At 52.9% G+C, this 27,834-nt stretch overlaps 7 protein-coding genes across 7 annotated transcripts; 4 read left to right on the top strand and 3 right to left on the bottom strand.

Annotated features, from left to right (window-relative positions):
- Positions 1 to 692: 692 nt before the first annotated feature.
- COCSUDRAFT_43900 (hypothetical protein) lies at positions 693 to 4,409 on the top strand (the record flags this gene model as incomplete). The annotated part of the gene is made up of 7 exons (XM_005644947.1): positions 693 to 822; positions 1,042 to 1,134; positions 1,815 to 1,898; positions 2,126 to 2,203; positions 2,517 to 2,623; positions 3,326 to 3,491; positions 4,267 to 4,409. 7 exons carry the CDS (start codon positions 693 to 695, stop codon positions 4,407 to 4,409), a joined length of 801 nt encoding a protein of 266 aa, XP_005645004.1.
- A 590-nt stretch (positions 4,410 to 4,999) lies between these two features.
- COCSUDRAFT_57609 (NAD(P)-binding protein) lies at positions 5,000 to 7,258 on the bottom strand (the record flags this gene model as incomplete). The annotated part of the gene is made up of 7 exons (XM_005644946.1): positions 5,000 to 5,278; positions 5,680 to 5,763; positions 5,919 to 5,992; positions 6,411 to 6,566; positions 6,784 to 6,865; positions 6,950 to 7,143; positions 7,246 to 7,258. 7 exons carry the CDS (start codon positions 7,256 to 7,258, stop codon positions 5,000 to 5,002), a joined length of 882 nt encoding a protein of 293 aa, XP_005645003.1.
- Positions 7,259 to 7,565: 307 nt separating this feature from the next.
- Positions 7,566 to 12,047, bottom strand: COCSUDRAFT_67373 (hypothetical protein; the record flags this gene model as incomplete). The annotated part of the gene is made up of 7 exons (XM_005644945.1): positions 7,566 to 8,180; positions 8,436 to 8,541; positions 8,894 to 8,985; positions 9,363 to 9,545; positions 9,896 to 10,114; positions 10,357 to 11,371; positions 11,520 to 12,047. 7 exons carry the CDS (start codon positions 12,045 to 12,047, stop codon positions 8,050 to 8,052), a joined length of 2,274 nt encoding a protein of 757 aa, XP_005645002.1. The 3' UTR covers positions 7,566 to 8,049.
- A 685-nt stretch (positions 12,048 to 12,732) lies between these two features.
- On the top strand, positions 12,733 to 16,962 carry COCSUDRAFT_57607 (RNI-like protein; the record flags this gene model as incomplete). Its single annotated transcript, XM_005644944.1, has 8 exons — positions 12,733 to 12,843; positions 13,292 to 13,417; positions 13,629 to 13,893; positions 14,503 to 14,750; positions 15,324 to 15,455; positions 15,754 to 15,870; positions 16,192 to 16,374; positions 16,771 to 16,962. 8 exons carry the CDS (start codon positions 12,733 to 12,735, stop codon positions 16,960 to 16,962), a joined length of 1,374 nt encoding a protein of 457 aa, XP_005645001.1.
- A 1,460-nt stretch (positions 16,963 to 18,422) lies between these two features.
- Positions 18,423 to 20,701, top strand: COCSUDRAFT_57606 (hypothetical protein; the record flags this gene model as incomplete). Its single annotated transcript, XM_005644943.1, has 5 exons — positions 18,423 to 18,436; positions 18,786 to 18,970; positions 19,259 to 19,467; positions 19,959 to 20,096; positions 20,417 to 20,701. 5 exons carry the CDS (start codon positions 18,423 to 18,425, stop codon positions 20,699 to 20,701), a joined length of 831 nt encoding a protein of 276 aa, XP_005645000.1.
- A 1,469-nt stretch (positions 20,702 to 22,170) lies between these two features.
- COCSUDRAFT_37761 (PLP-dependent transferase) lies at positions 22,171 to 25,336 on the bottom strand (the record flags this gene model as incomplete). Its single annotated transcript, XM_005644942.1, has 9 exons — positions 22,171 to 22,375; positions 22,820 to 23,019; positions 23,264 to 23,397; positions 23,585 to 23,747; positions 23,914 to 24,006; positions 24,152 to 24,331; positions 24,536 to 24,642; positions 24,904 to 25,140; positions 25,267 to 25,336. 9 exons carry the CDS (start codon positions 25,334 to 25,336, stop codon positions 22,171 to 22,173), a joined length of 1,389 nt encoding a protein of 462 aa, XP_005644999.1.
- Positions 25,337 to 25,841: 505 nt separating this feature from the next.
- Positions 25,842 to 26,779, top strand: COCSUDRAFT_18395 (ChaC-like protein; the record flags this gene model as incomplete). Its single annotated transcript, XM_005644941.1, has 4 exons — positions 25,842 to 25,920; positions 26,021 to 26,066; positions 26,166 to 26,316; positions 26,444 to 26,779. 4 exons carry the CDS (start codon positions 25,842 to 25,844, stop codon positions 26,777 to 26,779), a joined length of 612 nt encoding a protein of 203 aa, XP_005644998.1.
- Between the last annotated feature and the right edge of the window lie 1,055 nt (positions 26,780 to 27,834).

Genomic DNA, 27,834 nt, shown 5'->3' with positions numbered 1-27,834 from the left:
TGGGTACTTGTAAACATTTGGGTTGGCTACTAACCCAGTAGCTTGGGGTCTCACCATTTATTGCTCTCATGGAGGGAACAGATCTACTTCAGATCTCCCCAACCCAGCTGGAGTATGTCTTTGTTTCAAACACGGAACTCAAGCAGACACTGAGTCTGCGCAACACACTCAGTGATGGTAGAAATGTCGCTTTCAAGGTGAAGACCAGCGCAGTCAGTAGGTACATGGTGCGTCCTACGGTGGGCATAGTTCCTGCCGGGACGTCACGGAACGTCAGAATATATATGGTTCCGCAGTCGCAGTACTCGGATGACCTGCGCAGCTGCAAAGACAGGTTCCTGATACAATGCGTGCCCACGGATATAGCGTCAGTGGGGGACCTCACAAGCGATACGTTCGCCAGCAGCAATCGGCAGGATGCGAAGTTGCATGTCTCAGTGGTAGGTTCAATTCTTGCTTCGTTTTGAGACATAATAATATTTGAATGTTTGGATGATTATCTGTGAGGAGGCTTTAGTACCCCTCATCCATTCTTGGTCCCAAGTACCAGGTCTGCCTGGAGAGCCTACAACAATCCCACACTCGTGGATGGGCACAGTTCTGGACAAAATCTTCATCGCATCGTTTGCATGCACAGCAGTCTTTCAAATTGGCCGTGAAGCGCGTTTGCCTTGGTCAGAAACGAAGTTTGCATGCTGCAGGCTCCACCTCTGGCGCTGAGGAGCGTCCTGGAGGGAGAAATCAGGGCTTTTGCATCCCAGCAGGGCGTGGAAGGGCACAGGCAGTGCATGCGGAAATTTCTCGAGCTGCTGCTTGCTCGCGGTGAGATGCGATGTCCCCACTCGCTGCTGCTGTCAACAGCTCATGCCATCACCCTCCCTGTTGTTCAGAGGCACATTCATGCTGGAAGACTGTCCTTCAGCAGATGCCACTTCCTAGAACTTCATATATTTGCGCATAGTCAATATAAAGCTTGCATGTGTTGCATTGTGCCGCGCATGGTGCCCACATGCGCTGACATGTGACCGCATGTGCGCGCAGGAGTGCTGAGTCAGTCCCAGGTGCTGCTGGCGTTTGGAGTGGTGGCGGACCTGTTTAACGGCGTGCGTGACTCCTCGGCAGAGCCCATGGACGGTGTGCCTCCGCCCTACCGTACCTTGATATCAAACTTGCCATGTACCAGTTATAAGTTTGCATGCCACCTGCACGATAGTTCTTTCCTTGCGACTCATCCATAGCACACACTGCTGCTTGTAGCATTTCCCATGCGGCAGTCCAAGCAGTAAACACACTGGGATTCCATGCAAGCAGTTTAGCAGAAATAACCACAACAGCAAAGCAATTGAGGAGCTGCTGTAGATACACACTGTGCAGAGAATACTCAGAGGTTACGAAAGGGGCAACTGTCAACCGCAAACATATCACATAAAGTTGAAATAAAATGGAATGTGTGGGTGCGTGGTGCAGTGACGCGGGCGGATGGGGTGGCGAAATGGGTGTCTCGGGGACCCCCCGGGTCCTCCCCCTCTCCCCACCGGAACGCCAGCTCAGCGTCCTTACAAGAAGGCACGTCCTGAGAAATATCCAAGCATTGCTCTGTGCCTCCTCATGCTAAGGAATACCGTATCACAGCGTTCCGGTACCTGGCGTGTTGCTTGTCGCGGTGCTATCTGCCAACTGCGAGCACAGTAACAAGCAACATGCATGGCATCTGAACGCTGCGTACGGCCGATGTGAAAAGGAACACATGATATCTTTCTCACAAGCTCTCAAGGCTGGTGCGTTGATCTGACCATGCATGTGCTGCGCTGCAGCTGAAGCAGGGCAGAGCGGTCTTGCCAGCCCGCTGACACTCTCACCCCGGGGCCTTCCAGCGTCGCAGGCATCCGGCACACAAAGTGCGTGGCCTGCTCCTTCATCCCTTCTGCGCATTCCTGCAACTCCATGCATGGCAACATGGCTGGCTGAGGACATGCATCAAAGAGATTGAAAAGATTGAGACAGGTTCTACTGTTGTTGACCAATGTGCTGCTGAGTACATGCATATCTGAGGGGCAACACCAATTTCGTTGTGTTTTCATTGGCTTATGTGGAGCATAACTTGGTTGGTACTGTGTTATGACAGGAGGGAATGTCAGCCCCAAGGAGCATGTTTTCCAGCCAGCTGCAGACGCCAAACCACTCTTCCCATCAGCCTACCCAGGTAACACTCCCTTGAATGCACAGCACGCATGAATCCTGCATGCGTGCCCTGGACGAACGGAGTGTGATTGAGAATCGAAATTCAAATCAACCACAGCAGCAGCAAATTGGACTTCTGGTGTCAATTTAGAACACGAGAGCTTTGATGTATTGATATCCCTGGAGTTGGGGCTTACGGCAGCAAGCTTCCCTCTTGTTTTTGAAAGTTTCATTTCCTTTTTAGGAGGTTGTAAAAAAAATTGTTTAGACCAATTTAGGTCCAACTTTCTGTATTCTTCGCTCTAGCAATGCTGAGTACTCAGTGTCCTGATCAGGCTCAGGGTGGGCCCCCAAGACAGTGAGCACCGGCTACTTGCCAGCCGGGCGGGTGACTCCTTCGCCAAGCCTCTCGCGCGCGGGCTCTGCCGGGGAAGCCAAGCTGGTGAGTCCCTGTTATCTTCACTGCAGACTGCTCTTCACAAGATCCTTCATGTGGCTTGGCTGTAGGAAAGGCACCGCCGCTGGAGTGATGGACAGATGCAGGGGGCAATCTGGCACCTTTGTAGGAAGGCGGGGAGAATTTTGATTGGGGAAGAGAAGGGCGGTGCAGATTTGAGCTTGGATGATATCTTTGTGCCGTCTCAGAGCCAATAGCGCCAGTGGGACGTGGGGCCACAGTGTGGCCCAAGTATATCTGTTTCCTCCCACAGTGCCGCACCTAGCTAGTTGTGGATTTTTACAGCAGAATGTTGCAAGCCATTTCACCTATTCCTAAACACTCTGGCAGGCGCGGTCAGCATGTTGTGGGTCATTATTATTATTATTATTATTACCGTATTATTATTATTATTATTATTATTATTATTATTATTATTATTATTATTATTATTATTATTATTATTATTATTATTATTATTATTATTATTATTATTATAACTATCACTACGCTTTTTCCATTTCCTAGGCATCTGGGATCTGGGTACGTCCAGCAACACATGTATCAGATCTCTCCATTCTGCGCGATCGTATCACTTTCTCCGCTAGTGCAATGACAATGCAATGGACCCCAGATCCTCCGACCACACCTCTAACGGGTCATATGCCCCAGAAAATTCAATTCATTGGGGTGCTCTGGGGTGTGCAGGGGAGAGGGCGGACAGAGTCAGGGGGCAGTATGATATCAGAGTCAGGCTCGGGGGTGCTTGAGCCGCCTCCAACCCCGGAGGGGTCCTCGCTGGCATCCATCCAGGCAGCCTCCGCTCTCTACTCCTCCTCCCTCGCCGATCGCTTTGTCGCCCCTACCTTCAAGGGTGCGCGCACTAGGGTCTGCACAAAAACCCCCTCATCTCCTTTTTATATGTAGAGCATCAACCAGCCTGAGAGTACCGTGCAGAAAACCCAGCTTTGTCGCCCCCAGCTTCAAGGGTGCGCGCTTTAGGGTCTGCACAAAAACCGCCTCATCTCCTTTTTCAGCTTTGTCACCCCCAGGTTCAAGGGTGCGTGCCCTAGGGTTCTGCACAGAAGCATGTCTTCTGTCTGTGTTTTGTGTGTACCGTTTGCCAGCCTATTAGTAGTGCGCAGACAACCCTTCTTTGTGGCCCCAGCTTCAAGGAATCGTACCCAGGGATCTGCAATGCACGTCAGAATGTTCTACTCTGTCTTTTCCGTACCAACCTATGCAGAGACAGCCCAGGGTGTTCTGTGCCCGATGGCTTGCTCTTCCCATGCCCACCATTTGGAAACCTTTCTCAAACTCTTGCCAGAAAACCGAATCCACTGCCTATCCCATATTAAAAGACCAGACACACAGATCTCTGTAGGGACCATCTGAACGTGAGTACCTTGGGTTCCCATCTGCAATGCAAAGAATAGGTGCTCGCAAGGACCGATCAATGACAGGGCATGTCCTGGATCACCAAGCTCTCAACAACAGGCGCCTAGAGCTGCTGCAGAGGGGTATTTAATCGGCAAATTGACTCAGCAGCTGCAGCAGCCTTCGTTTATAGGTTTACGTTTATGAAGGTGATTTCTCTTTCCTTCCGTAAGATGAAGTACACCCGACTGATCACAAGCGCGCTCTTGCAGGACAAGTGGAAGAGGGCAGGCGGCCCAGGGGGCACTTCAAGCATGTGCACTCGCGGCCACTGACAGATGACAGCGACGGAGAGGAGTTCCAAGATGCTTCTGAGATGCTGCCAGACCCGGCCCCCTCCATCCGAGTGGTGTGAGGCTCCCAATGCACAGAGAGGATAAGGAGCGGTCAGCAGCATGACTTGCGCAAGACGGGGGAATCAGTCACTGCCAGGCAAAGCAGGAAGCGCTGCCTTGCTTCAAGGGTTGGCAGCTGCTTTCTTGTGGATTGGCAACACATGTGGCCCATGCCTGGCTGTCTTTGGGCAGTCAAACCGAACACGAATCTGTAGATGGCAGGGCCGGTAGCGCAGGAAGGGATGCAGCAATGCGGCAATAGCATGTTCTTTATGACTAATTGTATTGGCGTTGTGCATGCGGGCTTGTGGGTTGGTGAGTTGTCAGCTTCGGCATCTCTGGTGAGAGGACGTCGCTTTGTACCATAAAAGGCTCTGGTGCTGGAGACAAGGAGGTCAATGAAGAAACATTTCTAATGCAGAGTAGATTCGAGGTTCTAATACCCGTGTGTCAGCACGCAGCACCAAAGGAGCGCTTTAAGTCTGTTACCCTGACCATCCCTTGAGGCTGCTGGCTCAGAAGAAGCAATTGCAAGTGACTCAGCACAAAGCTTCACTCCTCAAGTTACTTCCACCCCTCATCATATATAATTTGGTGCCCTCATGAATGGTCACTCATCCTTGCTGCCCATGGCATCGCTTTTTGCGCTGCTCAGCGGCAGCTGCAACTCCGCAGCAGTCAGGACCTTTCTGGTGGAAGCCTCGACTGCCCTGCGGATGATCGTGTGCAGCAGCACAAAGAGGGGCGCGAGGAAAAACTCCAGCGAGGCGGGGTAATAACGCGCGCTGGAAGCTGCCAGGCTGCTGCCAATCAGCATATTTCCCCCGGTGTCCGGGGAACCTATCACATACTGGCCCCTTTCCACGCCCCTCCACGTGTACCTTGCCACCTGCCTCGCAGATGAACTATCATCTTGCATGCATGCCTGCAGCTTGTTGCATCCATGTTGATGGCATGTTCACAGATGAACATGTTTGAAGATGAAGAGCTTACCTCCTCTGCAGTAATCATGGTTGGGACAAAAGCGGCCTTCAGTTGCTTGACAGTCTCAGTCTGCGTCATTATGACTGACTTCAGAAATGTTCATATCAAGAAATTTCAACAATCCCGTTTGTATGCAGAACACTGCAGAACACAGTGCACTGTCTTCAAAAGCAAAGAGCAAAAATCAAACATCCAAACCCGGTGCTCCTTCATCCCCAGTGCTCTCTTGTCAAAGGCCTTGTGCAGCGAGCGCCTGTGCAAAGGTCCTACTTTGCTTCTTAAGTGTGCTTGGTTGAAGTGACTCACCGCCTCCTTCTGTGCCTGGCGGATCATGGTGGTGTTGACAAATCCCGGGCAGGCCATGTGCACGCACACATCGGTGTGGATGAGCTGCAAGAATTCGAAATTGAATTTGAAAATCCAAACTGCAAAATTTGAAATGCATGTCAGACCTCTTTGGTAGGGCTTGCAATACGACCAGGACAAGCAAACAGGTAATGGGCCCTTCAAGGAGCTTGAAATGAAGCAAGGCAGAATGCGTCCACCTCGAGTCTGAGTGAGTCCAGGAAGCCTCGCACAGCAAATTTGGACCCGCAGTATGCGGAGATGCCAGCAGCTCCTGCAAAATGTTAGATGTGCTCTTCAGGGCAAACTATAACAAGGCCGTCTAACCGCTTCTTTCTCATGTGAGTCAGCATTGAATGCTGCAGCACTGCGCGTGTCCTGCACAATGTTGCAATAGCTAGGCTGTGCCCGAGCAACCAAGCATGGACTCCAGATAAGATCATGCTGCTTGTCCAAAACTTTCTCATATGGGTATGGGTATGAGGCAAGTTCACAGTAGATGCAATGCCAGGGGCAGCCTCCATGATGCGTGGCTCTTGGTGCAGTCCCTCTGAACAAGAGCCTAAGCCTAACGCACAGCGGACAATCTTACACAATTTCACACCACTTTTAGGGTCAAATTGCCAAGGAAAGCTGGTTGCTGCCCAGAAATCCTGGTCTTAGCAGGGTGCTGTATGCACAGCGGCGCGCACCCATGAAGCCGCCAGAGGAGTTGGTGACAATGACACGGCCCTTGTTGCGCGACACCATGCCCGGCAGTGCTGCCTTGAGCGTGCACACAACGCCCATGAAGTTGATTCGCATCACCTTCTCCCAGTGTGCTACCCCCGCCTCCTCCAAGAACATGCCTGCAGAGCCGGGGCAAGTCTTGGCAGTCAACGCGGGATAAATCTGCATGGTAAGGCAGTGTAAGCCAGGCTGCTAGAAGTGAACAGTATGCCTCATTTGTGCAGAGGCAAAGCATTTTGGTGCACAGCAATGTGTGAGGCCGATCGCTCAGGGACACCGTGAGCTGAGGGGACCTGGATATGTGGGCGTTGAATTGCAAAGGAAAAAAATGCTCACCGCATGGTCCAATGCCCGCATTGGCGATTATGATGTCCAGGGGCCCCTGGGCTGCTTCGCAGTCCGCTATCGCCTTTGAGATCTACAAAGTGGGTGATCCTTCCATTTTCAGTATCATAAATTACTTTGCACGAAAACAGTATCATTTGTTTCTTTGGGTGCTTACCTCGTCGAAATTGGATACGTCAGCCTTGAAAGATGCAATCTTCGCCCTGAATACGGCTGAGACACCGTCCGCCGCCTCGTCTCGCAGCGCCAATACTGCTTTAGAGCAATCTGCAATATCAATGAGGGACACTGCCGCAGCACCTCTGGCAATTGCCTCCCTGGCCAGCTCGAACCCGATTCCGATCGCTCCTCCTGTAACCGCAATATGCGCCCCTTTGCAGCACTTGTACGGTATGTGGCCCTTCTTCCATTCCTTAGTTCTGGCGTAAGAAATCGTTCTGTGAGAGGTTCCACCGTATCCTCCCATGGCGCTACACTTCTGTTGAGCGAATCACCCAGACGTCTTGTCGCTTCGTTCCGGAATGGTGAGCCTTAGTAAGCGACGGTTACACTGAAGCTCCCTGCTCCGAGCAAGAAACTCCAGTGAACGATTGAAACGCTGAAGGAGCAGCATCTCGGCTCTTCGGCAATAACATGGGCACTCTTACATGTACAAAGCTGATCAGTGGCAGACTTTTCGCAAAGCATGCAAACATGTAGGGCAAAATATTAAGATTAATGCATGCACCTGCTCTTATGTGGATGTGTCACATGAGCCCGCAATGTGCGGACACGGGCAATGATTTCGTCAAAAATAACCCAGGAAACATGTTCACGAGCAGGAAAAAGCTGCGCAAACACAATTTCACCTTTTCATTGATCCACAGCGCTCCTTTGCCACAACAAATGTCCCAGATATGGCACAATGAGAAAACATGAGCGTTGCAATATATGGTACAAAGGATGCATTCGTTAGGAATCCAACGGGCGGCCATGGCCCCAAAGGAGCGCCTTGTCATCCATGCTGGCATCAGCATGTATGAAGTACTCACTATTTCACAAGGCATGGCGGCCTCATGATCTAACACTGATCAGGGCTCCATTCTTGCATCTGCTGCGTCTCTTCAGTCATTTACTTCTATCTCAGCCGTTCTGCGTCAGTCTGAGAGGCTTCAGCCTCCACAGCTCCCTCCACTATGTGCACAGCAGTGGGATCCCGATTCCTCAGCAAGCGCTGCTGATGCAATGCACTGCGTTGCAGGTGCAGTGTAGCAGCGCTCAGCAGCGCCGGAGGCGGCCGGAGTCATTCTGTGGGGGGCTGCTGTCCAGAAGCTTCAGCCAGACAGGAGCGCTGAAGTGCACCTCTTCTGCGCGTGCTTGCTGCACTGCCTGCATCTCCCCCAGTATCCCTGCACATGTCCACAACATCTTCCTCCAGCAGATCAAACACAATGTGGATTCTCTTGCTTGTGTATACACGCTGGAAACCTCTTGAATGTTGCGGACGATGCATGAGGAGTGAAGAGCGGTCAGGCAGAGATCAGCAGAGGCAGGAAAGAGCAGTCCTCCTTTCATGAATATACCAAACCCCGTAATCATCCTTTTTGCTCGACATCCCTGCTGTTACTAACCATAGCTCTGCGCCAGGAGGTTGACAGCCGCACCTAGGAGGCGGGCGATGTTTTCGCTCTGCGCGACTTCGGACCATCGCCGCAGCCGCTCGGCTTCCTTCAGCTTCTCCGCGGCTTCCGCCAGGTCCCTCCGCGGCACCTGTAGCACATGCACACCCGTGATACATCCCCCATCAATGATGCCACAGAGGCATGTGCTCAATTTCCTGGCAGCTTGCTCCTGGCAGCCGCCTCCTTTGCGCGGCAGGCACATAATTGCAGTTGATGCCAGGGAGCATCACTGCAGCATTGGCTCAATGTAGCCTGAGCTTGCACGCCCACCGGGATTCTTGATCCCACATTGAGGCCCCAATCTAATACTATGCTGCTTATGCTAGTTGCAATTATCGAACAGGGGGCCACTGCGTGTTGATATTGGCTGGCTGGATCTTTGATAACAATTTTGACAGTGGGTATGCAAGGGTATGCAAGAGTGTATCTGGCAGCCCCACCTTGGCAGCCTGCAGGATATCTGTGGCGTGCAGGAGCGGCCTCTGCTGCTCGCTCATGCTGGCCAGGCAGAAGCGCAGCTGGTGCACCACATCTGCACGCAACAGGCTTTTAAATACTTCAGATCCCTTCAAAAGCCACCTACAGCGACGGTAGTAAAAAAGGGCTGGAACTAAGATAAGGAGATCTGCAGCATACAACGCCCAGCAGCCATTTGAGTACCCAGCAATAGTCCACGCAAAAGGCTGCAGCTTTGCAGCACCAATTCACCTGACCCTGATGACCTCAACTACCAGAAGTGAGAATCTGACTTGCACAAGGTCGACTGTCAAACATTGACATAAAGGTGGTGGGCGCAAATAGCCTCTTTGTACTCTCCAGAGTCAGTGCAAAATCTTGGTAATGAGATAAGCGCAGCAAGCACAGCGCAAGCTGGGCGGCAGCGATGCAAGAAGTGTGATGTGCGCACACCTGAGAGCTGAGCCTGCACTTCTGCCGGGGAGTGCGCGGTCCTCCCATTGACGAGCGCTATCGCCCCGGGAGACAGAACGGAGGAAGCTTCCTGGCTGATGCGCGCCCCCGAGTAGTCATTCCTGTCCAGCGTTGCCCTCTCCGCTGCCCGCTGCACCGCTGCCGCTGCCCGCACCACCGAACCTGCATGTGCAGATATTCATCAAGCCCGCCCCCGTTTTATGGGATGTTCATGACACCCGCAGAGATTCCCCGGCAACCTCCTGAAGCCTGACTTCTCACAGCTGGCTTTTCTGTGCGCTGGTTGCATGAAATGGCGCACATATGGGATGTCATGCTTAGGGGCAGGGGCGTGCCTCAACACAGTTGGCATGCACAGCGGCAGTAGAAGGAAGGAAGAGGCTGACAGAGCAGAGGCATTTGAACCGCAAAAACAGCTCCTCCAACCGCAACATATCGTGCACTCTCATCACATTGTCATAAAAGGCGTTTCTGTAGAATTACATGCAAAAGCAACTTTCTTGTGACCTCACCCGAACCATGTGCACTGGCATCCGCGCGCAGCCGCTTCCGACGGCCGTCGGTTAGCGCGCTCTCAAACGCGGTGTCCAGATTCCTGCCGCCGCCGATGCCTCCGCGACTGAAAAGGCCATCGCCACCGCTTCGCCGCGCGTCCGCCGACCCGCCAACCTCAGAAGAGGGGCTCAGCGCCGGTTCTGAGGGACCGGGAACGGCGTCGATTTGCCGCGCTGCTGCATGGGCATATTCAGAAATTGAATAGCCTGCTTCGAGGTGCCTGAACATCCTCTGTTTCCAAGGAATTGACATTCCATAGAGTCTGACTGCCAGGCACGAGTGTACGTGTCAGGAGATGCTCGTTTTGCGTGTGGTCCAGTTGTGCACCATCCGGAGCTGCAGCCCACTTGCAAGGCTTCGTCTGGCAACTTGATGAAACGTTTTAAGATGAACTTCAAGAAGAGGTTGTTGGGCTCACTGTCAGAGGAGGCTACGCTGCGCGCAATCGGCGCCGGCTCCTGTGAGAGCGGCGTGTTGACAGCGAGAGACACAATTCTCCGGAACGCTGCCACCCACTCCGGCTCCCGCACGCTCTCCGCGCTGAGATTCGAATTTGAATCGACCTCCCGCCCCGTTTGTGCACTTGACGGCGTTGCCTGTTCCCTTAATGCCGTGCTCCCACTGCTGTCTGCACTGTCCACAGCCTGTCCAGCCTCGGCTGCACCTTGGCTGCTCGCAGCCGCCTTGCTGGCACTCTCGGCTATGGCTGGCGGAATAGCGGCCGGGCCGGCCGGATCCCCGGCCACGGCAGCGCCCGCATGCGGTCTGCGCCTCGGCTCGGGCTCTGCTGCGGGACCCGGGGATGCGCAGGTGCTCACCGGCAGCACATGCACGTCCTCGCAAGGTGCACTGTGGCTGTCAGCTGCATGCATTGGTTCCGCGGCGGCCCCTGCGCTGGCAGCGGGGCTGGGCGCAGCGGCGGAGCCGCTGTCCCTGTCAAGGTCTGCATCCTGCGACTGCTCGGCAGCTGACACCGGGGCCCCCCCACCATCTAGACAGCTACCATCCTCGTCTAGGGCCGGTGCTTCCTCAGAAATGCTGCGCACATCAGCGATAGTGCTGGTCTCTGCAATTGCTCCACCTTCCGGCTTGGCAGCAATAGCGCTGCCCTGTAGAGCGTCCTCAACTTCTGTCCGCTGTGGCAGCACCTCAGGTTGCAAAGCCGGTGACTGCCGGCCTGACACCGGCCCGCTAGCCTCCACCGCAGTGCCGGCTTCCGGCGCAACGCTGCTCCGAGGGGCGCTCCCATTGCTGCGAGGCTCGGCGGCGGTGAAAGAAACGCCGCTGGGCTGCTGGGGGGTCTCTCGAGGGGTGGCGTGCTCTGAGGAGCACACACTGTTGTGGCGGGAGACGTCTGGGGTTGATGCACCGCTGAAGCGGCCCTTGCGCAGCCGCTGCCCCTGCAGGATCTTCTGCTCGTACTGCGCGACCGCCTGCTCAAAAAAAGCACACCTGACACTTTCAGCTCTCTCCTGAGTCGAGCGCTGGCATGCTCACCTGCTTTGCCACTTCAATTATAGAGCAAACTGGCTCTTATGACCTCCAGTACCTGCTGTTACATTGCAAATCTTGCAGGCGCACTATTGTGATGAAGTGAAGGGCATAAGATGCTTCGAGTGCTCGGAAGGGGCATGCCTCTGCCACAATGGTGATCTGGCCCTGAGAAGCGCCACCGTCGCCATCCAGAAGTGCCTTGGGCGACGCCTTGCGGCTGAGCGCATCTGAGGGATGCCGGCTCAGAGGAGTGCCATTCGGCAAGTTTACTAGCCGCCCAGGGCTGAGCAGGTTCTCCTTCCCTGCATTGTCCACGTCTGCGCCAGAGCCTGAGCTTGGATCCGGTGGTGTCTTCCTTGGAGCGCGCAGGGCGCCTGCAGGATCAGGGGTGGCTTTGATGTCCCCTTGCGAGAGGCTGCGGAGCTTGCTAAGATCCAGCTTGCCAGGAGTAACCTTGCGAGCTCCATGGTCCTCTGCAGCTGCGCTGTCAGGGCTTTCACTGCTCACGTGGATGCTTGTCCTCTGCTTCTCCGGTTGGGACAGCAGCACAGGCTTGGCATACGTGTCATACTTTGGTTGCTGCACTGATGCCTGTGATCTGCGCTGGTCAACCATCTCTACAGACGTATTCGTTCTAAGCACGTCTCTTGTGCAGAAAATGACGCCTTTTCCACCGCATTTTGCTTGGGAATTGCTATAATTGACAAGAGGCGGAAAGCAGAGCCTTTGTACGAGAAACTAGTGGTGAAGGAGAGGCATCCTGCAACTTGCAAACTGCCCGCTCGACAGTATGAAAAGACCAATTCGTGAATGTCCTTCTGGTACAATACATGTCGTGATCAGCTCGTAATGACCTCAGGTGTGAAACATCCTACCCAGTCCAACTAACACAACGGGTTTGCACCACCCGTAGCACTTTCAACTGACATAGTTGTGGCAGTAGTAGGAACCACATTGCTAAACCGTATTTCGTGTCGTAGCAAGCCTCATAATCAGGGACGCATGAAGATTCTTCATTGAAGAAATTCCTCAACGTCGATGTGCATTGCAAAGTCAGCAGTTGGACTTTCTAGACTCGGCGGCGTTCCTGCTCGCGGGTTTTGCCTTCACGTCCTGCGTTCAGAACAATTGATAAAATTGGCCATCGCTGACAAGTTTAAGAACAGCACTCTCTTGAGCTGGGAACATAGTGCACGAAGCAGGCGAGGCAGGCTCGAAGTGCTGAGTGTACGAAGGTCTTGGCCAAGGCATCCAGGGTTCGCTTAGGCAAGACTAGTCGTTGTCTAGTAAAAGAGGCGAAATGCCCAAGCGTGGACGGAAGGTGCCGGACCGAAAAAAGGGCAAGAGAATGCAGCTGCAGCAGCAGGAGACAAACTTATTCGACCAGATGCCGGACGAGTTGGTCCTCAAGGTACATTATCGGCCACGGGTCAGCTTATCCACTGCAAGCCTGAGGCTGCACAACAACGGCAAGGATAGGGGAAACTATATGGTTCTAGGGCTGCCTTGACAGGTATGCGGTAGCCAGGGTACCGAGGGTACTGCCAATAAGCACTGTACTAAGGTGACTTAGGCATTGGACTACGCTGATACCATTGCATGCATCGAAGAGAGGCCGCCTTCAGTCGTGAGTAACTGAGGGCAGCATGTATATGAAAACCTGGACGGCGTGGGACAAGGGAAGGTTGCAGACTTCTCTTGTGCAAGTCCTCCATTTCTTCAGGTAGCATAGGCGACGCATACGACGTAAAGCGTAGCTGACGAACCTTGTGACAAGTTCAAGCTGTTTGGGGCTGGCCAACGTACTGCAGTGCAGCACTTGGAAAGCCGGCAGGAAATGAGCACTTGTTGTTGTGCAGATTTTCCAAGCGCTGGGGAAAATCGGGCCACTCACAACGCCCGAGCTCGACGAAAGCAACGACCGCATGCCTTTCTTCACGGCAGAACCACACCCAGGGCTGCGCTCGTACCCTTTCTTGTCACAGGTGAGCACAGCATCTTCCACGAATTCTTTAGTTGGAGGTCACCATCAGAGCATGAACTTTACGTCAATTAGCTGTTGCTGATATATCTGGCAGGGGCGAAATTATTAAGGTGCTTGGTTGTTGTCCATAGCCGTCCTGGCACCCCACCCTGGGTCTTCCCATCCCCACCATGCACCACCTGGCACCACCTGAGCCTGGCATGTGCGCGCAGGTGTGCCGGAGGTGGAAGCAGGTGCTGACAAACCCACTGACCAGCAACGAGCTGTGGCGCGAGGTCATCATCGACTTTGGCCACGAGCTCATCACGGCCGTGCACACCCCCATTGCATGGTCGGACCGGCGGCCCTCGGACGAGGAATTCAGGGAGTCCTTCTCGCACACGCGGCTTAGCGCTGCGCGCATGGTGCATTTCGTGGAGGAACGCCAGGCCTCCATCCGTCGCCTGGTCCTCATGAACAGCGAAGGCTACTGGTCAGGTACGCGCACAGCTGTTGCTGATCATATCACCATTGCATGTTTCTCCTGCCAGAGGCAAGGTGCACAATAAAGGCTGCCAACATCCTGCCACATGTTGGAATGGCCACATCCCAGCAGATCCACGTGAGCACGATGCTCAGTTCTTGTAGCGGCCTCGCCAGCCGGGGCCAATGCAGCTGATTGCTTCGCCTAAACTGCGGTTCACACGCTGTCGTAAAAATACGAGGTGGAATGTGGTCGAGGCAGGGAGTTGCTTCAGCATGGTGGGTAGCGCTCTGCGCTGCGTGTGTCTGCATCGCTCTCCATGCGCACACCAAGCAGAGCATACTCCACAATGCTGGGGCATCTGAACAGCAAGGGCCACAATCATCTAGCCACCCTTGCCAGGTTGAGCTTGCTGTACCAAAGTTTGTTGACGTAGTCGTGGTAGTGTCTTCGCACTACGACAACTGCGTCGACAGACACTGGGCAGCCAGAGTAGCGCCACCAGAAAAGGATGCAGGGAGAGCGCTACTGCTTAGCACCCAAAACTCATTAATGGAGTTGTCCTGTTCTTCAATGCTGCATGCCAGGGCTCTTGACGACGTTGATCTGTGCCGGCCGCGCAGACGAGGGCGATTTCGTGAACCTGCAGCAGAAGCACAACTTCAGCATGGCGCACTTTGGGATGATGCTGGGCATGCTGCGCTGCACCCTCTCAGAGCTGCAGATCCAGCACTGCAACGACTTCTTCAGCATGGGCCAGGGCGCTCTGAGCGCCATCAGCTGCCTGCCGCGGCTGCGCGTGCTGCGCATCGAGGACTTGCATTGCCGCGTCGACAAGGCCGCCCTCGCTGAGCTGGCGCGACTAACCCAGGTCAGCCGCCGTTCGCATGCGCGCCAGCTGTTGCATTATTATTATTATTTATTATTATTATTATTACTGCACGCCTTTTCTGCCAAAAGGCAAGGTACGTCCTGCAGACAAGCTGCAGTCAAAGGCTGGCCACAATCCTACCCCTTGTTAGACTCGCCAGATCCAAGCAAGCCCCAATCAACCGTGGGCACGGTGCTCAGTATTTATACCGCCCCCTGCCAGCCGGCGCTGTTGGATTACGGCGGTGTATGTCCTGGGCTTGCTCAATGCAATCCAGGATGGCTGGCTGCCAGTATGGCCTAGGAATAAGAGCAATCTATTCTCAATCCTTGCAGTCTGGCCTCAATTTCTGGAGCTTGTTGCTGAAGGATGCTCAAGTGCATAGGAAACACACATTTTATTGGACAAGACTAGTGAGAGTGTTATCTACACCCCGCAAGTGCCTCTCCTGCTGCAGAGTGCCCGCCCTGATCAGAGCGTAGCTGCCGCATATCAGTGGTGGCGTCTGAATATTTGTAAGGAGGTGCCAATATTGTCGATTCCAGAATCAACTGTTCTGCGGCTTGCGTGCAGCTGGAGGAGATCTCGCTGACAGGGGAGGAGCATGTGAATGCCTGGGCGGTGGGAGCAGAGTCCATCCCGGACGAGTGGAAGGCCCTGAAGCAGCTTCGGACGCTGCAGCTGCGAGGGCACACCATGCTCCTGGTGATTGCCCTGCCTGCTCCTCTTAGCCTAAACGAGCCACTTCCTCTCCCTTTTATATAGAAATTAAACGCTAATTTGCATTGACCTGCTGAAGTATTGCGAAGGATCCTCATTGTCAGGCTGGCCAGTGAATGTAGCAATTGGTATCCCGCATGGTAGCACCCTATTCTTTGGCTCTTTCTCAGGCCTGTTGCATCCAATACATGCATGCTGACAGCCCGTGAAAAGCAGTTTGTTGAAGAACCTTGCGGGCGAAAAATGGCTGTGTCACTGATTGTGTGAGGTTCCTGCGATGCAGATGCTGCCGCAATGGCTGTCTGAACTCCCGATAACTAACCTGGACGTCAGCTTCTGCCGCGTCTGCAACGTCAGCGCTGTGTCGGAGATGACCTCGCTCACCGTCCTCTCACTTCAGGTGCGCACAACACATGTCCTCCGCTCAGCCTTGCCACACTACTACCAGCAAAGTGATGAATTGTAACCTTCCTTTGTGCGCACAGTCACACAGTGTCCCGTCTGGGTGTGCATCTGCATGTGTGCAAAAGCCAGCAAGGAGAATGGAATGTCAAAGATTGTCCTCCTCACAAGAATTGCATGGTCAGGGATTACACACAAGAATGCAAGGTAGCATCTTTGAGTTGTATCTTTGGATAGGGCTATCTGGGCTATGATCCAACTCAGGGCTACATAAATAATTAGAGAGGGTCAGGGATTTAAGCAAGGGTGCACGGTGCAGGGCATGGATCTCCGTAGCGGCGACGGGGACCCGCCCGGCTTCCGCCACCTTCCGCCCTTGGACCGGCTGACGCGGCTGACAGCATTGAACCTGGGAGACAACGCCTTCACACGGATGCCCGCCTGCCTCAGCAAGCTCAAGGGCCTCAGCTACCTCGACCTCTCCCTCAACGCCGACCTTCAGGTGTGCTCTTGGAGCCTGCACTCTCCTCCTTGAGCCGATCAAACTCATCCAGAGCTCAGATGATCCAGCTCTGGGGGGCCAGCTGCGGGCTGCAGTTTTCAAATGCTGACAGGCTGTCTGCAGGCTTGTGCTGGAGCAGAGCATGCTTTACAAAGTCTGCAGCTGGTGTGGAGCTGCCCGACTCTGAGATGCTCACCTCTTCCGAGATTGCTGGGACTGCTGCAGTGCTGTTGATCGTAATAAAATAGGAGCCCTATTGGTAGATCTGCATGGGAGCAAGAGAACGTAGCCATCGTTGCCAGACAAGGGCTTGGCCTGCTCTAGTGGTTTGGTGCCGGAAGTCCAGAACCGCAAGCTCAAATTCTGAGAGGAGCGGCTGCCGGCATGTGCGCGCAGGTGCCGACACCGCTGACATGTCTCCTGTCATTGCCAGCGCTGAAAGTGGTGGACCTGCGGGGGGTCCATGAAACCAGCAACATTGGTTTCTGGCCAGAGGCCAAGTGCGTTACCATGAGCCACATCACAGCGCTTACTAAGGCCCTCAAGCGCCGCGCCTACCCCACAAAGGTGCTCGTGGAGGTTGACTAAGCGTCAGGGTGAGTGAATAAGCAAGGGAGGGAGGCGAGAGAATTTGAGAGGGCAGCGAATAAGAGAGCATGGAGGAAGGTCTGCCTGAGAGCTGTACACTAGTGGCAAAGATCACTGGGAACTTGTTGTCGGTGTTGCTTCGGCATGCCTGTGGGGGACAGATCTGAAATGTGCTGTAGAGGTGGTATCAGAGAGGATGTGATGTTGGGCTTTGGTTTTGCGCTCTTTGGAAAACTGGCTCGGTATTTTCCTTGCGCATTGGTGCAGATATATCAGTGAGTGATATGATGGGTGTTTTGGTTGCTAGCATAGATCTGATCTGAATTTGCTTACTGAGGTTCCATTGCAGCAAAATTGTTCGGTATTTGGAAGACCGGTGTTGATGTCAGCATTTGTGACATGCCAATACTAATAATGCCAGATAGCCTCAATAAGAGTATGACGCTTTTTTGCACCGGAGCGTAATGAACGCTGGACAAATGATATCAGGCTACGCTAAGTCTGCGGCTAGCCAGGGCTGCATATCAGCGCTGGATATATATATGCATTGGATTAACTCATACCTTTGTCCGATCAATCAAAACTCTGATTGGCAATTGCTATCTTGCAATGCCACATGCACGTCAACGCGATTAACCGTACGGTCAATCTGCATGACAGCTTCAGGATGATCGGCCGCCATACTTGTGCACTGCAGCAAGCCACTCTGTATCTCCTATGAAGAGAGCTGGGATGCAAGCACATCCCAGAGCCATGCTGCATGCTTGTCACAGCGTTGTGCTGTTGCTCTAGGATACCTCTTCTGCCCAAGGGCATCTCCCCACACTTATGGGCAAAGCCCTAGCCAACCTGATGACACAATGCTTCGGGCGCACCATGCTCAGAACAATTCTGAATCTATCGCAGCTTCAAATGCTCTCGATCGCCCTGTTGTACCCTTGAAACCATTCCGAAAGATCTTGATACGTCTGCTCACGTGTTTCTGCCGTTCCGCTCGTCTTGACAAAAAGCGCGAAACTGGATCCTTACAGTGAGGGCCTTACTATTATCATCAGCAGAGCTTGATTGATCGTATCATTGCTCATGCTGAGGAAAATAGGAATTCAATCCCTGTGAAGGCGCTTGCAGGATATGTAAGGGAAGCAAACAGTTTTGTCACACTGGGATCCAGATATATACACGAACATTTTCATGGCGATTATTGGATGTTGTGGAATAGAGAACGCGTGGATGCTCCAGAGATGCACGCTCTTCATACTCATTGCCGCTGCCGTGCTCTTCGCAAGGGATGGTCGACATCTGCTCCTGTACCTCCGACGCAATTCATCCGTGCCGCACGAAGCCTTCAGCATCGCACAGGTTATTTAGAACTTGTTGTGTGTGCTTGAAGTGAACGACGGGTGTAATGACCGATCATGAAACGCGGCTCACTTTCAGACTGTGATCCAGAAGAATTCAAGATGTGTTTCACTGGGTGCAGGATGAAGTGGACAATATGCTCACTAAAGCCCTCGATTTTCTCGAAATCGACGACCATAAAGATTGGAATTACAGCAGTGTCCCAGAGGACAGGGGCATGCGCATTCCAAGGATATTGCACCACATCTTCCTGGATGGCGAAGACGAATATCTCAAGCAAGTCCTTCGACCCGATCACATCTATGTCCATCAATGAATACCTATTTGTTTCTGTGCACGCAGTTCTCTTAGGACCAAAATGTCATATTTGACACAACAGCTAGTTATGCTCACCTCTGCCACTCCTGTCGTTGCTTTCGTTCTCAGGCCAGATCCCAATGTTGGTATGTGCCACCTACCTGCAGGACGACCGAGGAGGCCAAGGCGCTGGGCACAGGCATGAAGAGGGAATGGAGGGAGTCGTGCATGGCTCAGCATGCCAACTGGACCTACATGTTTTGGGACAAGGCTGCGGCCCTCAAACTGCTGAACAATCGCTACCCTTGGTTTACAAAAATCTTCCTTTCCTACAGAAAGGTTGTGTCACAAGGTGTGCCTTTGTAGACCTTCAATGATAAGCTCAGGTCAACATGCTGTGCCTTGCTGGCAGCATGGCAACCGCACTCTCCATGAGAAGATTCACACCATTACCCATCTTGCTGAACCTTGAGCAGATTGGACATGGTAGATGCCCATGGGAATTTTACAGGGTGCAAAAACACTTGTGTTGCCAAGAAGGAGGATGAACTCCTGGAAAGCGCAACTTTCCCAATTGCAGGCTAACGGCTGGCGTGCCGCGCGGCTAGGGCACTGAAATTGCATGGGGTGTGCTGTGCAGGCGATGCCTTGAGGCCGTTCCTGATGCATTCGTTCGGGGGCTTGTACGTGGATCTGGACGTTGAATGCTACCGCTCCAGCGAGGCATTTTTAGCTGGCCATGATCTCGTATTTCAGAGCGAGAAGAATGAGGAGGATGTGTCCAATGCCATGGTGGCCTCCATCACTGGTCACCCATTCTGGAACGCTGTTGTACGGAAGATGATCGTGGTGCGCACTTGGCATGCCCCATGCAGACTTAATAGCAAGTGAACCAGGTGAACATGCAGGTATTCTGGAGGTCCTTTCATGGAAAGGATCTGCCAGTTTTCTGCAGATCATGTGGCAGATCAACTGGAGGCTTGTAGTGGCGTATTGCGACTGATTGAAAAGGAGAGCAGATAGCATATGCTCGGCCTAGCAGTGGTCTTGAGGCCACACAAAGCAGCCAGATTCCCTTGCATGCAGAGTGTGCTGAGCAGAGATGTGTCGCCAGATCATGATTTGGATTTTCTGCTAGGGCAGCACAGTCTGCCCTGCAAGCAGCACGCATAAAAACATCTCTGGTGTCTAGCATGATAGTATCAACACGGCCAATACCACATAAAAAAGGCCGGGGAAGAGGGGATCACAGGCCTCAATTAAACTGCCAAAAGCATGATCACGGTCCTGCAGAATGGCACGCATTCATTTCTCACAGCAGCTTGCCTGCTACCTTGCAGGAAGCGAAAAGGGCGAACGAGAAGACACTGCACTCTGGCTCGATCCTGACAAGCACAGGGCCGGACGTCTTCAAGGAGGTCTTCAAGCGCTGGGCCGAGTACGTTCGTCCACAGCCACCTTATGGGGGCGAGTACATGGTGAGTCACCCTGCTGAGTCATGCATTGAGCGGTGTTCGGGTGGTCTGCACAGTCCTCGAGCCGCCCTGCTGCACATCAGGGCGAAATCACGTGGCATGCAGTACTAAAACTTCTGAAGTTGGCTCAATAACCACCCTAAATAACCACCCTCAATAACCACCCCCTGCCCGAACACATGCCTGACTCGGGCAGCCTTAGTACCTGTGGCTAAAAGTCTGGGCATGCAAGCCAGTGTCTCTTGATTACTTTCAAAAATGGATGTCCCCTCACATGGCACCTTTTCAGATGACATAACTCACCTGCATGGTTGCTTGCACAGGTGCATGGGACACGCGTCAAGTACTATCCGAGGGGTCACTGGTTTGTGCCATGCTTGTGGGATGACACGGCGTGTCACAAGGGAACAAATCTGGCGGCAGCTGCCGGGAAGCCAGACGCGCGGCTGGCGGGTCACCATCAATTTACGGGGTCCTGGCTTGGAACCCTCAACGAGACTGACGCGACCCCTAAACCTGTGATATCCAAGGGTGAGGCAAAGGGTGAGGGCGATGCAAAGGGCACCAGGACAGAGGCAAAGCTGAAACTCAGAGTGAGCCTAACTTAGAACGGAAGGGCATGCTGGTCAAATCCTAATACAAGTGCAAAGGACTGCATAGCAGGAGCCAGGAAAGAGCGCTAGCGGTGGGAGTTTTCTTGAAAGGAATGGCCACCAGTAAGAGGTTATGTTTAGCAGTTGAGTTGTGATCAGTTTGGCGGCAGTTGCAAGCATCTTGGCAGGGATTCTCGGACCAGTAGTCAGCAGAGCAAGGTCATCAGCAAAGGTGATTTGGCGGCTCTGAAAGATGGGCATCAGTCATACAGTTTGCTCTCGCCGTACCAGAACCAGGTGTGTACCCTGAACGCCCATCTTGGTGCAGCAGCATATTGGCACCCGGAGCAAAAGATCCCAAAGCGCATGCGCATGTGTTGCTGGTGATATAGGCTCATTGCTACAGCGGTTTCTGTTCCACAAGCTGCCCCTTCAGTTGGCGTGCCCAGTGGGTCCGCCAAAAACAATGCTTGTGTTGAGCAGCTGTATAATAGCTGAATAATAAAAAACGATAACATTGTTCACAATATGTTGTTTTACATATGTGTCAATTCCCTTTCTCAGGCAGATGCTTGCAGAAGATCCAGTGATATCATTCAGAGTCTCCCGCACTTTTGGGATGTTTATTGTTTTAGGGTAGGAGCTGGAGTGGGTGTTAAGAGGCCGGGCACTTGATCTTTGGGGATCAATCTCCTGAGATGAGTATTATGCACCGAGCTTGACATGAAGGCTAATTGATACGACAATACTGTCATAATAACGTGTGCTGGTCCTGTCAATATCGACTTTGAGATGGTCTCTGCTTACCTTTTTCTCAACAATCATTTGAGCTGAAAATGAGGCAGCACACTGGATCCACGACACATTCATTTAGCTATTTGCTGCCACATTGTATGCATGAAACGCCGCCTCCTTAACATGAATGTAACTGGCTACCGTAGCAGGGACTGCAACATGACAACCTTGATGGTTTCATCCCACCCTCGATTTGAAGGCCTGTGGCATGGCTTGTCCCAAGCAGTAACGATGCATTGGTTGCATTGCCCCTGGGCTCAATGACACATGCATGTTTTTGGCACCCCACAGGCTGCCAGTAGCACCAGGCAGAATTTAGCTAGCAAGCTCCCATTGTACAGGACACTAGTCAAAGGAATATGGTAACCTGAGCCTTGTGTGAGAACCTTGATAGACTTCGATCATGCTTTCCTAGTACTTCTCTTATTAGCGCTGTGTCTAATTATGAGACTTTCAATTGAAAAAGATCCATGTTCCAATCCTTGGAGCTGTCTCGTATTTCATGCTTTGCATGCTTCAAGAACAGCTGCAGCAGGCCAAAACACAGTTTGCTGATGGATTCATTCAAATCCTGAGCTTGATTTCTCATAAGTTGCGAGCTAGGGAACCTCTGAGATGACTGCAACAGTGTATGAAAGAACCTCCCTTTTTCGCCCTTCAAGTTGAGTCATCCTTGAGTTTGTTCCCCGCTAGGAAGCTTCCAAGATCACCGCAAAGGTTTCCAGGCTGCTGTCCGCTGCGCCTGCCACCTTTCCACCCCCAGAAGCAACTTGTCGCAGCATTTCTATGACATCTGTCGTGAGCAGCTCCCCAGGCACCACTGCAGGCACTCCAGGCGGGTAGGGACACAGCAGCTCCGCACATATCCTGCCCACTGCCTCATGCGCCGACACCCTGTTATAGCGCCACAATATAGCATGGAATTCTTCAAAGCAGCCAACACTCTTCAAGCATCGCTTGACAATGCGAGCATTTCTTTGATGCCTAAGCAGCGGGAGTTTTGGCGTATTCAGATTAAACTGCAGAGCAGACCATCACAGATTTCATTGGGCAAGATATGATGCTCCACTTGAACTCCGTTGCACCTAACCAAGTAAAAATTGCAGGTGCACTTCAGCTCAGCTAGGCGCCACTCCCCTATAATGCATTGGATCTTGGAAAACAGATCGTGCTAGCAAGTTACTGTTTGCCAACAGACCGATGACTGCATGCAGGTTGCTACAGTGCGCGACTAGGGGCCTGCTTCTCCCTGAGATTGATCTGCTTCTCCATGTTTAAGTAGAGGGCATATGCAGCTAGTGTCTACATCTGTCATTGGCTGGCGTCTTTTTCAGTCACCTCGCTGTCCGCGCAAAGAAGGCCTCCCGTGGAGTTAGCCGCATTTCCGGCAGCGATGAGCGCGCCGCGGCACTCTGCAAAGGCGGCTGTGATCGCTGCTGACTGGGGCTCCTGGAACGCCCCCGGATGGACGACAGCGCGGCTGCCAGCTGTCGCACATGCTCCATCCTCGACCCGGGGCCCAGTGCAAACACCACCGTCTGCACCAAATCTGGAACTCAGCTGTACTGCTTCTTTAAGAGTGTCATGCCACAAGCTTGCCAGTGTGCATGCATGGAAGGCATCCAGAGTAATATTAGCAGCTCGAGGCAAGGCTGGAGGGCTCTGCCTGTGTGCAGAAAGATCTGGAGAAGCAGCAAGATATGGGTGGTGTTGCGGGCTCAACCAAATGCGGAAAAGGCTCAAGGAATTCCTGCTCAGGGAAAAATGAAACGTGGGGGGCACCTTGTCGGTGGACATTTCGGCGCAGACGCCAAATTCACGCTGCAGCAGATCGTCCAATGCAAATCCGCTCATGCCGAGGCTGTTGGCAACAAGGGTCAGGCGCAGGGGATCCACCCCATGAATCCCATCAGTGCCTGAATAGGCACCGCTACAGTTCAAGTACTTTCTCAAAGAATACCACATGAATCCCATTTAACTGCTGACAACCGTCAATAGGATCTCCAAAGTGCATGCATTGTTTTAGTCGTCTTAGCAAAGTGACAAGGAATTGAGAAAAAGTTTTTTTTGCTGGTGTATATGGTCCTTTACAGAGCTCTCTACCTGTCTGGATGTGGTCGTCCAGGAGGCCAGAGCCGGGCAGCTCCCGCAGCAGCTGCCTGGCAGCCGCCGCGGCGTCCAATGGCTCCTGGAAGGTGTCGGGCAGCTGCGCATGCGCTCTCGCTGCGTCCAGCGAAGCAAGCAGCAGATAGCTGGGACTGGATGACTAAACCAGCGCACATCACACGCACTCTTCAAATTACTGGCAAAGAACAATAGTTGTGTCAGCTCACTGTGACAGCCTGTTCACATTGCCGCTCATGCGGATGTGGTGTTCCTGCAGAGGTTGCCGTAAAAATGATGACAAGAGATTCTCACAGCTGGGGCAGCACCTGAAGTGTCTGCAATGCTCTGGAGATGCATTCATGGCTGACGCGGTCTCCCTTCACATGGAGCATCGATGACTGTCCGAGTGACGAGAGCACCTGCAACCAAAGCGATTGGAATCGTGAAGCCTTGTGTCAAGCTATGTCTGCTAAAGGCACCCGTGTCTGCAATGCAGTGAATTGCGAAGAGTCCACAAGGAAAAGAGGCCAGCAAAGTCCAGACTCAGGGAGCGCAGGTGCTGACCTTGTGGGTCGACTGGATGGTCACGTCAGCGCCCTGAGCCAGGGCATGCGCGGGGAAGCTGGCATGGAAGGCGAAGTGACCGCCGTGGGCTTCGTCCACCAGAAGGGGCGCTCCATGCTCGTGACAGATGGACGCCAGCTGTGCGATGTCGCTGGTTATGCCAAAATAGGTCGGACACACCTGTCATGACAAATGATAATAAGTGCAACACCTACATCATGAGATCAGCCCCTGAGATGTCTCATATACAGCCAGGCACGCACACAATGAGCCAGTTATGCAAATATCTCATGTGTGGCAAATAAACAGAGAGGAACCTATTTTCAAAGCCTGCTCGGGTGATTATAGCAAAGAAATCTGCAGGGCAAAACGATGGGTGCACACCACTAAGACGGCCCCAACGTGCCGGCCATCGCTTGACGCATTGCTGAAGGCTCGCCTCAGTGCGTCCGGTGTGATCCCATGTGCAATGCCAAGGTTTTCATCCTGCACTGCAATACGAGAAAGCCGTTTTGCTTTTTGTAGGCCAATATTCTGCTCCTTACCTTAAAGTGGGAACTGGACGTGAGAATAATGCACTTGAACTCGACTGCATAGAGGGCCTTCTGGCATCAGCTGCAGTGGCATCCAGCTGCTAGCACTCAAAGGTCTCTTTCTGGGCATCAGTGAACTGACGTAGGTCTGCTGTTATACACAGCGACAAGGACCGTGACTTGTCAGGCACGTGCTTAGCTGGATGTGGTAAGACCTGCCTGGCATGACGTAGATGGGGTGGCAGCCTGCGAGCGCCATAGCAGAGAAGGCTGCGAGGTGGCAGTTGCGCGCAAGGATGAGGGCATCTGCTGGGCCACAGGTGGCCAGGACCGCTGCCTGGATGCCCACAGTTGTGCCATTCACCAGAAACCAGGTGGCGTCAGCGCCAAATGCCGCTGCTGCCAGCTCCTGAGCTTCCTTGATAGCGCCTGTTGGGGAGGACAAGTAGTCCAATCCTGTGCAAGTGAAGTGCAGACATGGTTATCCTGTACGTCACCCATCTGGCGCTGGTGTTGAGATTGAGAGAAACTCAGATGAGCCTTATAGGTGGGAGACATCGAGGATTGGAAGGTGATCCGCACCTGGCAGTTCGGTAAGGTCATGACGCAGTGGCGATGCCATGACCTCCCGAAATTCAGGAAGCACGCTCATGCCACGCTTATGGCCTGGGATATGGAATGGTACCTCTTGCTTGGCATTCCCCTTGCCTGCAACAGCTGCCAGCAACGGTGTATCCGTTTTGTGTTCGGCATTGCAACGGATTACAATTGCAGTCCCTGCTGTTTTGGCTGTGCGTCTTCGTATAAAAGAGCCTGGATCAGATAATTGCTTCCTTTCACAGACTTTTGTTTGTAATTCGGGCTGCGAATATCGTGGATCATGCTGAAAACAGCAAAGACCATTCCACGCGTGCAACATCTACATACAGATCGTTGAATATGCAGGAGCCTGGGTGACCATTGTTTCACGATCGTCTTCTCCCTGCATACTGCAACAGACGCTCATTTAAGCGATATCTGTCAAACGGAAGAGTATCTTTGTAATTTTGGCACGTGTGAACGAGTGCCGGGTGAGCGCCAGCATGTGCAATTTAATTTTGCTTCGAAACCGAGTTTCCAGTGCGAAAGCAGCAAAAAAATCCAAACTTGCACGTATCATGACCGTGCAAATTGTAGGGGATAGCTCAAAAGAGCAGGTGTGGATATTTGGCTTTGGCTCTCTGATCTGGAAAGCAGGTATGTTGGATCTCTGCTCGTTGCCTATCAGTGTGTACTGAGACGTACCAATTACTTCTAGACAAGCAGCGGAACTCAACGATTTTCTTTGACGTTCCAGGATTCGAGTACAGCAAACGAGTGGAAGGTTACATCAAGGACTACAGGTAAGCCCTCAAGAAGCTGGCATCCTACCAAACGGCGAGATCAAATCTTCCTGACGGGAAAAATTCGTTTAATGACTTTGTGGAAATGCACTGCTGCAGGAGAGTATTTTACCAGGGATCCACAGACCACAGGGGCATTCCAGAGGCACCAGGCCGGGTGGTGACTCTAGAAGCCAGCCCTGGTGATTGCTGCTGGGGTGCGGCCTACCTTCTGGCCGGCAGCTATGAGGAACAGCAGAACACTCTGCAGGTGAGATGCTTGATCAACAGAGCTTACCTGTCGCATGTGTCTCTGCTCTTCTGTAATGCAATACTGCCTACTTCATGTTGCCAACCTCCAGACTAGTGAAGACGTCCTGATTTAACTTGCTGCGCAGTATTTGGAGTGGAGGGAGAAGCAGTATGACCTGAGGGTCAGGGTCAACGTGTACGGAAAGGAGAGCAGTGACGAGCCCATTGTGAAAGGGGCGCTCACGTACATCGCCTCAGAGGATCGCACAAAGAACCTCAATTACCTTGGGACGGCGCCAGCAGAGGTCATTGCGCAGCAGATAGCCTCAGCTGTCGGGCCCTCCGGCCCAAACTATGAGTATCTGTACGGTCTTGCACAAGCACTGGAACAGGTGATGCAGTGGCCACCTGTCTCTTCTTCCAGTGCATTCACAAGCCAGAAAATTGCACCTGTCATGTACATGGAAGCTCTTTGTAACTAGTTGCACAGTGCCAGCTGGTGTGCATGGCTGATTGAAGGAAAACTGGTGATTGTGCAACAGATGGAAGTGCACGAGGAGCATCTAGTGTGGCTGGCAGCGAGGGTGAGGCAGATCAGGGCAGAGCTTGGTTCAGACACACCCGCCGCCAGCTTCACAGGAGCTAGCAGCAGCAGCACTGAGGATGCGGTCATGCAGGAGTATCACAGGCGCGCTCAGTCCGCAAGCTGCAGCGGTGCCTCAGGTGCTAGCTTGAAAGAGAGAGGCCAGGACAGCATCAGTCAGGATGACACATCAACCGTCCTGGATGCAGAGAAGGATCTGCAGATTGCAACGGCTCAGGGTAGCAGTGCCTCGCTCAGGTCAACAGCGGGGCAAGAACCTCCAGCCAGGATAAATTCCTGATTGAGGCAGCATTTGAATGTAATTGTTGACAAGCGTTTTTGCTGAGGCAGTGAACAGTGCACCTTTTGAGCCGTGGGGAGTGGGGTGCACAATGCTGAGAGCGAGGAGTTTTGGTGCCAGCCTAGAAAGGTCAAAGCTTTAAAAGTCTTATTAGTCGCGAGCGATGCGGGTGCACCTTGATGGATTTTTACCATGATGAGAACTTACGTTATTTGCCGGATCAGCACTTCTGTAATGTATGTCAAGGAATCGACACACATCCATCGTCGTAACTTCTCCAAGCTGGCCCTTTCTTCCAATTACAGACCACCATGCCCTCATGTCTTCTCTAGGACAGACAGCGACATGCAGACGAGAGTGTCTGGGCGATTCAAGCCCAGCCAGAGAAACATCTTTGACATACACACTCATGAGATCGCACAGGCTGGACAATAGAAGCTGCCCAGAATCTGTGCCCGGGTCCCTGTCAATCAATGCCAGTGTCCGCAAACACTGCAGGTGACCCAAACATGCTAGAGAATTTTCATCAAAGCTTTCACCAGACCACCTCAGGTGGCACAGGTTCCTGATCAGGGGGGGAGGGATAGGAATGGTGTCAACACTTGAAATGACCAGCAACCGGATCGCACTCGCTTGACTCAAGAGCCACGTGG

This window comes from Coccomyxa subellipsoidea, assembly GCF_000258705.1.
Source record: "Coccomyxa subellipsoidea C-169, whole genome shotgun sequence".
Lineage (NCBI taxonomy): Eukaryota > Viridiplantae > Chlorophyta > Trebouxiophyceae > Coccomyxaceae > Coccomyxa > Coccomyxa subellipsoidea.
The sequence above is the reverse complement of the archived record's forward strand: the minus strand, read 5'-3'. Positions and strand labels throughout refer to the sequence as shown.